The sequence below is a fragment of the Solanum stenotomum genome, chromosome 9 (genome assembly GCF_019186545.1).
Source record: "Solanum stenotomum isolate F172 chromosome 9, ASM1918654v1, whole genome shotgun sequence".
Taxonomy (NCBI): Eukaryota; Viridiplantae; Streptophyta; class Magnoliopsida; order Solanales; family Solanaceae; genus Solanum; species Solanum stenotomum.
Window position 1 is genome coordinate 8227463 of NC_064290.1, and position 10317 is coordinate 8237779.

General features: G+C 29.7%; 1 protein-coding gene across 4 annotated transcripts in view; it reads left to right on the top strand.

The window, feature by feature from the left end:
- LOC125877065 (sesquiterpene synthase 15a-like) overlaps window positions 1-10317 on the top strand; it is a 191572-nt gene extending 181255 nt beyond the window's left edge. Inside the window, exons 1-7 of one of the 4 annotated variants that reach the window (XM_049558382.1) lie at window positions 5872-6096; window positions 6373-6748; window positions 6854-7226; window positions 7313-7531; window positions 8303-8441; window positions 8816-9064; window positions 9813-10317. In XM_049558382.1, coding sequence (XP_049414339.1) covers window positions 6523-6748; window positions 6854-7226; window positions 7313-7531; window positions 8303-8441; window positions 8816-9064; window positions 9813-10106 — 1500 coding nt within the window. In that variant the 5' untranslated portion in view covers window positions 5872-6096; window positions 6373-6522 and the 3' untranslated portion in view covers window positions 10107-10317. Of the gene's footprint in view, window positions 1-5871; window positions 6097-6372; window positions 6749-6853; window positions 7227-7312; window positions 7532-8302; window positions 8442-8815; window positions 9065-9812 lie in introns of those variants that run through there. The other 3 variants (XM_049558379.1, XM_049558380.1, XM_049558383.1) reach the window with 3 other exon arrangements.

A 10317-nucleotide genomic window follows, 5' to 3' on the forward strand; every position in this document is an offset into this window, starting at 1 on the left:
TTAACAATCTAAATCCTTTATAGTGTCTCGTGTAATGTCACATCACTTACAAAATTATTGTTTTAAAATATAATTACTAAAGTTGCTTGACTTAGTTATTCGTTACATCTTTTTTTCGTCAATTAAATTTTATTTTACTCTATAAAAACCTATTTATTAAAAAAAGATTATACTATTTATTTTGATAAGGCAAATCAACTTTAATGGGAATTTATTTTATTAATAAATTTTATTAATTATATTTTGAATTTAAATTTGGTAACTATTACTATAAAAATAATTACTAGAGCTATTGGACTAAGTTATTCATTATATCTTTTTCGTATATTAAATTATATTTTACTCTATTAAAAAAAAATATTCCAAAAATAAATTAGACTATTTATTTTTGATATATAATACAAATATTTTTTTATTAGGAGTTTATTGGAATTTCCTTGATATTTGATTTTATCGATTCAAAACTAATAGAACTCATATTACAATAGTTAAATGACTAATTTTGCCTACTGATACATCCCCAAAAAAATATAGTGGTTAATGAATTTTGTGTTTGAGGAAGTTTTTGGGTGTGAAGAAATTGAAAAGGGTGTGAGTAGGAATGAAGTGGGAAATGGTGAAAACTGAAAAGAGCGGACAATGAGAGAGAGAGATAAAAATCATACTTTTTTTCTTTGTATATTATTTATATTTTTAATATATAATTTCTGATGTGTCATAAAAAAATATATGATATATAAAAAGATAACGTTGGAATACCACGTGTAGTTGGTTGTATTATATACCCAATGATCAAGTGAGAAAGGAGTTTAAAATATTGTTCTTTATCGAGTTTAAGTATTTATTTGACAAAATGATAAGTAAGAAGGTTCAATTAACAAACGGAACCAAATATAATAATTTTTCAAGTCATAACGCCCCCTAAATATTCACAACTAACATTTTTGCTCTTGATAATGGGAGTGACCAAATTTCATGTCACCCTAAATAATCACGGTTCGAAAAATAAAAATTTCACCCAAAAATAAAATTCATGTTAAATAGCAATAATAAGAGAATAACAACAACATCAAATACTCTAATCAAATAAAAATATAATATCCAAACAAAGTAATTAATACCACTGCTTACAGCTTGATGGTGTCAAGAGACTAACCACACTTTCTAACTAAACAACATTCTTTTATGTCACACAACTCATCATAATATTATTCTCGCACTATTTTCTTATAGACTATAAAAAATAATCAATAGATTACTCTCTTTGATTTTTGGTGGAAATATTTTTTATAAATGAAAAGAAGCTCTCAATTTATAGAAATGGAAATTATAATGCCAATTTTTCTCTGTAATAATAATTAGTTGGTCGCTAATTTTCAACAGAGTAGATTTACTTTCGTCAAAAGATGGTGCATTTTATTCCTCATTAATCGGTATGGACCGCACAGCCCTGCCTAGTCGATTTTCTCTATAACGTTTTTCACCTTCAAATCTTTGATGGATGCTTGAGTTTTAAAAAGTTGTTTCAGTAGCTCTTCTTATCCTTTTCATATTTTCTTTGTGGAATTATAAAGAACCTTCCAATTGTATAATCGTCGTAGACTCTAAATTCTTAGACTCCTCAATAGCACACATCACACTATCAAATTTAGATTAAAAAGAGAAAAGGAGAAGATCTACCACACATGCCTTCTTGGTTGATTCAAAACAATTATCACTCTTGAACAAAAATTCAAAATGTATTAAGATTCATTCATTTTTAAAACTTTAAAATCAGCCTTTAAAGTTTAAAATTTTATCTTCTTCACATTATCAATTCCTTGTAGAAAACTTTACAAAATCTCCCTTTCTTTGAGATGGTTGCATCAACCGCTTTCTCAACCATGTCATCATCCAAACACATTTAAACACTGATGGATGAGCGTGAGGCCCTATTGATCTTACTTCCTTGTTTTTAATGATGTATTTTGGGACAATTTCCTCAGTAGTGAATTTTGTATATACCATTCGTCTATAATGTCCTTAATATATATCTTGAGAATCAAAAATAACTTTCATGCGTAGACATCATTTTTCATAATTATCTCTCTTAAGACGGAGGAATTGAAAGAACAGTAAATTATTATTTGTCATTGATTTCATAAAGTGGACAAGTATTATTGGACATCCTAAAGTAACATAGTGGACAACTATTGTTGTACATAGGGAGTAATTAATATCACTGATTATAACTTGATGGTATCAAGAAACTACCACTTTCTAAATAAACAACATTCTTTTATTTCACATAACTTATTACTCCCTCGGTCCCTTTTTACTTGTCAAATTTTGACTTAACACACCTATCAAGAAAATACTGATTACTATAGTGAGTTTATCATTTTTATCTCTATTAATTGATAGGATCCCAAAGATCTTTACTAGGTATATTTATTAAAGACCTTAATTTAATATTAATAAATTGAGGGTATAATAGGTAAAAAAAAAAGTTATTCTATCTTACTTTGTCAAAATAACAAGTAAAAAAGCATAGATAAAAAAGAAAAATTGAACAAATAAAAAGGAATAAAGAAATACAATATTATTCCCACATCATTTAATTACCGATTACAGAAAATTAGAGCCGTTAATATGGGCTAGGCTCGTTGGACCGCCTGACCTAATCTGTGATTTAATAGGACTAGACTAAGATTTTTGGAGCTCATTTAAGAAAAGGGGTTTTTAGCCCAGCTTGGATAAACTTGTTGATTTGTGAGGCTTGAGAAATATAGGTAGAGCCGGCCCGTGGGACAAATAAAAATAAAATATAATATTAAAAATAACAAGAGTCCAAACTCAAAATCTGCTTAAAATTTATTCAGATATGCTTGATGAAGATGATGTTTTGGTGTTGGAGATGACATAAGTTTCATGAAGTGTTAGATACGCCACAAGTTTCATGAATTTTTTTAAGGAGTTCATTTTTTATTTTTTTATAGATGAAATATTGTCATATTTTTTGTGTTTTATTGTGATAATTACAAAACTACTAAGTTAATATTTCTATTTAGACATTTATACTTTTACTTGAAAACAAACTTATAAATATTATAAAGATAATTTTATTTGTGAATTTGATTAACAAGTAGTACATTAACACCGTGTAATATTATTTTATCGATGATAGTATTTCTAAATTATAATTTATAATTTAATTTTAAAAATTATAAAATATAATTTTTTTAAAAAAAGTGGGTTGGCCCGGCACAGCCCGCAGCTTGCAACCCATTTACTTGTGGGTTGGGCCGACTGTTTTTTGGCCCACAAAAAAAATGGGTCAACTCGGCCTAATCCGTCAAATTTTAAAGTCTGTATGGATTGGCCCAAATGGAATGGGCTAGCCCATATTGACAGCTCTACAAAAATAGTTGTAGATAACTCTCTGTTGCTCTCTCTAATTTTTGGTGTGTTTTTTTTTTAATTGAACAGAAGCTCTCAATTTATAGGAATGAAAAATGTCAAAAAAATCTTGTATTAAATAACCGGTTGCCAATTTTCAACATAGAGTTCCACGAAATTTCTTGTAGAGTCCCACAAAATTTCAGTGTCTACGATCATGATGATGATAGTTTCAAATTTCTGCACCCTAAATAATTACCACCACGGCACCACCAATTCAAATCTTTGTGTGAAGTAGTAACTTAAACAAAAACTTCTTTAGGTAATTCACTTCTCTTACTTTCTATTACTGTTATCAAACCTTGATTAAGCATTTTATTACGTCTTTAGTTTCTCTACTCCAAACTCTACAAAAACTAAGTTGAAAAAATGGATGGATTTGGTGGTGAGAGCGAAATTACAAGTCGGAGTGACAATCATCAATCATCATCCTACCGTGTGGGGAGACCATTTTCTTGTCTATGCTAATCTCTCAGTAAATTTGAATGCCTAGTGTGTTCATGTTTTAATTTAAGTTTATATTTTGTGTCGGCAGAGTCAAAAAATTTTGATGAAGGAAGTTGGGACTTATCAGTACAACCATTCTAAATATTCATCACTAACATAATTAATTATTGTTGATGACGGGAGTTGGACTTATCAAAACTGTAGGCCATTCTAAATATTCATCACTAACATAATTAATTATTGTTGATGATGGGAGTTGGACTTATCAAAACTGTAGGCCATTCTAAATATTCATCACTGACATATTTACTGTTGATGATGGGAGTTGAGACTTATCAAATTTCTTGGCCACCTTAAATATTGACCACTAACATATTTTCTCTTGATGATAAGAGTTGGGACTTTGTCAAATATGATGCCACCCTAGATAATCACTGTTTGCAATAAATTTTAAAGTGATAGAAAATAAATTATAATTGCAAATAAAATATAAAGAAACATAATTTTATTGATAAATAGTGCGGGTTCAATTTTGTTCCTCCTTTAATTTGAGGATCGTTTGTGGCGTATTTCTCAAATTAGGATGATTAAAATTTGATCTTTTTATGAATATTTCATGAATTCGTGAAATATTTGAGATGCCTTTTAAGGAAATATAATACCCTTTATATAGACATAACTCGAATTGAACACATCTTTTAGAGTTTCATAAAATTTCAATGTCTATCGTCACCACTAACATTTTTGCTCTTGATGATAATAGTGGTCAAATTTCATGTGCACCCTATCTAATTTATCGGTTGCCAATGTTCAACATAGCAGATTTCTTTTCAAAAAAATTTGCGCACCTTTTAAAATTATCAGACAAAAGATGGTGCATTTTTTTTCCCATTAATGGGTATAGACCCCGCAATCACCCCTACCAATTTAAGTGCATTATTATTAAAAACGGCTTATTTTATGGCCCAAATATTTTTACTGTAGATGATGGGAGTAGGGAAATGGGAATGATCAAATTCGTACGGCCATTCTAAATATTCATCACTTATAACATATTTACTGTTGATGATGGGAGTTGGGACTTATCAAATTCTTGGCCACCTTAAATATTCACCACTAACATTTTTGCAGATAAGAGTTGGGATTAGTTAAATATAATGGCCACCCTAAATAGTCACTGCTTGCAAGTTGCAACAAATTTTAAAGTGACAAAAATAAATTGCAATCACAAATAAAATATGAAGAAACATAATTTTATTGATAGATAGTGCGGGTTCAATTATGTTCCTCTTTTGATTCGAGGGTCGTTTGTGGCGTATTTCTCAAACTAGGATGATTTAACTTTGATCTTTTTATGAATATTCCATGAATTTGTGGAATATTCGAGTACCCTTTATATAGGCATGAACTAGGGTTTAGGGTTGAATAGTGTCCAAAAATCCTAGCTAATTGGAATCGAACATACCATGCAAAATTAGTGGCGGAGCCACCTTACATTCAGGGGTTCATCCGAACCTCCTTTGGCAGAAAAATATATTATTTGTACATGGTTAAAATAATATTTTAGGTATATATGGTAGATGTCGAACCCCCTTCGGCTAATTCGTGTGTCTATTTTTTCAGATTTTTATAAACTCCCTTCTTGAAAATCCTAGCTCCGTCACTGTGTAAAATTTCAACTCGAATTGAACACATCTAGTAAACCTACAAAATTTCAATGTCCACAGTCACCACTAACATTTTTGTTCTTGATGATAAGAGTAGTCAAATTTCATGTGCACCCTAACTAAATTAAATCTTTATAAATAGGCTTATGTCTGTGTGAAGTAGTAACTTAAACAAAACTTCTTTATGTAATTCACTTCTCTTACTTTCTACTACTATTATCAAACCTTAATTAAGNTGATAAGAGTAGTCAAATTTCATGTGCACCCTAACTAAATTAAATCTTTATAAATAGGCTTATGTCTGTGTGAAGTAGTAACTTAAACAAAGCTTCTTTATGTAATTCACTTCTCTTACTTTCTACTACTATTATCAAACCTTAATTAAGCATATTATTACGTCTTTAGTTTCTCTACTCCAAACTCTACAAAAACTAAGTTAGAAAAAATGGATGGATTTGGTGGTGAGAGCGAAATTACACGTCGGAGTGACAATCATCATCCTACTGTTTGGGGAGATCATTTTCTTGCCTATGCTAATCTCTCGGTAAATTTGAATGCCTAGTACATGTGTTCATGTTTTAATTTGATTTTATATTTTATGTGTCGCTGAGTAAAAGAAGAAAAAATTTACACTTTCAAGGTACATGAAAATATTTACGGGTAAGATCTTTTAAAATATGGGATTTGTTAGGTTATCTTCGAGAACATATAAAAATAAATATGACCTAATGTATTCCCCTACGACCCTAAAACTCTTAATTTTTTTAACATGTATTCAGTACTGTCGATAATATAAAAAATTGAATGCTTTTTTTTTCAGTTGAAACACTCTTGAGCCATATTCTGTTTGCAAATACTTATTGAAGCACAAAGAAATTTATATCTATACAAAGTTATTTATTTACGCGTATAGGGAGCCAATGAATGAGAAGAGAAGGAACACAAGGATCTAAAAGAAGAAGTGAGAAAAATGCTAGTGATTTCTCCTTCCAAATCTTTGCAAAAACTTGGACTTATAAACACAATCCAATTGCTTGGATTGGCATACCATTTTGAACATGAGATTGAGGAATCATTGAGTGAAATCTATAATGGTTATGAAGAATGGATTGGTGAATTTGGTGAAAGCCATGACCTTCATGTTGTCGCTCTAAGCTTTCGATTACTTAGGCAACAAGGTTACTATGTCTCATCTGGTAAGTAATACGTCATCCCATCCAATTTATGTGAACAAAGCTTGTTTGTAGATAAGAGTTTTTAACTTTTACAGACTAGCGTGTGAATATATATTTTTGAAACAGATGTTTTTAGGAAGTTCATCGATGACCAAGAAAATTATAATAAAGCATTGGTTAACGACATGCAAGGATTATTAAGCTTATACGAGGCAGCACAATTCAGAGTACATGATGAAGAAATTTTGGATGAAGCAATTAATTTCACCACCACTCATTTGAAGTTATTGTTGCCTAAATTGAGTAATTCTCTATCCATGCAAGTCAGCTATGCCCTAAAGTATCCAATAAACAAAACTATAGCCAGGGTAGCAACTAGAAAATACATATCGTTTTACCAAGAAGATAAATCATGTGATCAAGTGATATTAACTTTTGCAAAATTGGACTTCAATACATTGCAGAAGATGCATAAAAGGGAGCTATGTGATATCACAAGGTAACTAGCAAGATACACAATCAATAATATCACAACATTATTTTATTAAAAAATTAAAGATTTTGAGATTTAACTTAACATTTTAGGTGGTGGAAAGAATTGGACGTGGCAAATGAAGTACCTTTTGCAAGAGATAGAGTGGTTGAGTTGTACTTTTGGTCTTTGGGTGTGTACTTTGAGCCACAATATAATGTTGCCAGGAATATACTAACCAAAGTGTTATGCTTCACTTCAATTACTGATGACATCTATGATATCTATGGAACACTGCATGAACTTACTCTCCTTACAAATGCAATAGAAAGGTATGTTTTTTTTTGGTAGTATTAATTATAATACTATATCTTCATTTCAGTTTATTTTCCCAACATTTCTTTTTAGTCCATCCAAAGGACAATAGTTTAAGAGCCCATTTGAACATGTTTTAGATCATAACTTTGAATCATTCATTAGAAATTAGATATATTAGCAAATGCTTTTTTCAATTTAACTTTAAAACCAAATAATACATTAGCAAATGCTTATTCAATTTCAATTTGAAAAATATTACGAAATAAAAATATTTTCTAGTTTATTAGGAAAGAGAGTTTTATCGTTATTTGTATACAATAATATATCATCAATTCAAAATATATACGAGATTATAAATTAAAATTTTCAAATTTGAGTCTCAAATCCTATGATCAAACTCCTACTAATTAATTCTGAAGAATTTACTTTAACTTTTTATTTTATCCTCAATGAGAAAGCCAATTATGAAATATTTAAACTTATAAGTTTCAAAATATTATAACCATACATATATTATGATATATTTATAGACACAAAATTTAAAAATATTTCTTCCTTTATTAAACTATATATCTTTTCAATATTTGTGGCAGTAACGCTTACAAGATTTGTTCCATGTACTAATGTGTAAGTAAGAATTTTATTAATGACTCCACCTAATGCGTATACAATATGTGGATATATTAAGAGGAATATGTATTTCTAAAAACAAATCAACGATATAATTTTCTTATTCACTACTATTATCGGTAGATAAAAGTTAATCTCTTTTATTTATACAATAGGTGGAACATTGACGCTGCAGAAAAGCTAGCGCCGTATATGAAACTCGTTTACACTGCTCTCCTAGATTTTTACAATGAAGTGGAGAAAGAGTTGGCAAAGGAGAACAAGTCATTTCGAGTCAACTTTGCTATTAGTGAGGTAATTATGTGATAGATATTAATTATTACTCCTAATAATCCAACAAATAAATTAAGGAGTTTTTAGTAGGGAAGAAAGGGGTTATGAAAATGTTTTTCACGTTAGAGTTGATGCTTTTTTTTAAAAAAATGTCCTAATCAAATTCTTGGCAATCTTTGGTAGAGCTTATTTATGATTTCGTGCTGAACCCGGTAAATGAACTAATAGGTAGTCTTTCCGAAAATGTTAAACAAAACGACTGTACGACCAATCTTTTCTTTCAGAATCGTTTAGAACCCCCAAACTCCTCATTCTGACTCCGCTTATGCAGCTCTATCCTATTTTATGTGTCATTCATTTATAAAGAGAGAGAATAATTAATAAATTAATTTCAGATGAAAAAGTTGGTGAGGGCTTATTTTCAAGAGGCAAAATGGTATCATGGGAACACAGTCCCCAGAATGGAGGAGTATATGATGAATGGAATTCAAACTAGCACTGTCCCATATCTCTCTACTGCTTGTTGGTTAGGCATGGGGGATGAAGCAACCAAAGAGGCATTCGAATGGATTACAACTGAACCTCCAATTCTTGTTGCTTCCTCTATCATTGCAAGATTGTTAAATGATATTGTATCACATGAGGTATATTATGATTATTCGCCCAATTCCTTTTCTTTAAAATTTAACGAACCGTAAACATGAATTATTTCGAGTGAATTATATATAATATGACTCGAAACATCAAGATGATTTCGTATCTAAATTAAAATATGAGATTGCTTAGAGGTGATTTTGAGTTGATCGAGATTAAAAATCAATTTATACTTCATGTGTATTCAGTGTATAGCTAAGCTGTATATTTAGTTTTTTTAGTGTATCATAATGTATAGTCAGTGTATAGCTCATGTATAAATACACTATATATATTGTATAGACAGTATATATTTTCTATGACTTTTGGAAAAGCTATAGTGTATAATTAGTATATACTTTCTATGATTTTTGGCTATTTTTTAATATAAATAAAACATGACTATATTTTTTTATAAACTAATTACTTTATTGTTTATATTTAAAATTATCTCTTATTATTATTATTATTTTCAATAGTTTTTGCTTTTATAGTATTGGTTAATATCCTTAATATTTTAGTTATTAAAATTTTCTTTTCTTGAACCAAGGTTCTATAGAAAATCACATCTATGTCCCTTCAAAGGTAAGGACATACAAGGGTAAGATCTGTGTACAGTCAATTCATCTGAACTTTTTAGGCTTTATTTATGGGAACACACTGAAAATATTATTGTTATTTTTGATCTTTTTATTTCTCTTCCGATCTCGTCTCTTGTGTACTTGTTAGTCTAATGGTTGTTGCTCATGTGATACACAGAGAGAAATAGAAAGAGGAGATGTAGCTTCAGGTATTGATTGTTACATAAATGACTATGATGCCACAAAGGAAGACGCTTACATGGAGATAAGGAAAATAATAGAGAATAATTGGAAGGATTTGAATCAACAATGCCTAAAACCAATAACAGTATCAAGCGTTCTTCTCATGCCAGTGCTTAACCTTGGTAGGGTGTCAGAGTTCTTTTATAAAGATGAAGATGCTTATACTTTTTCCAAAAATAACTTAAAAGACGTCATTTTTATGGTGCTTGTTGATCCAATTAAAGTATGAAAGCAAATTAGAGGACAAAATAAAGAAATTGTAATCCTCTAGAATGCTTATATGTCTTTCACACTTAATTGTGGATGTTTATTTGTTATTCCAATTAGCAGCTTTGTAAATAGGTTTCTATAAGTAGCTCTGCAAGGAGTTTCTTATAAGGAACATTGCATGCAACTTTTGTTCTTCTATATATAAATAAAAAGTCATTTTTGTTCATTTA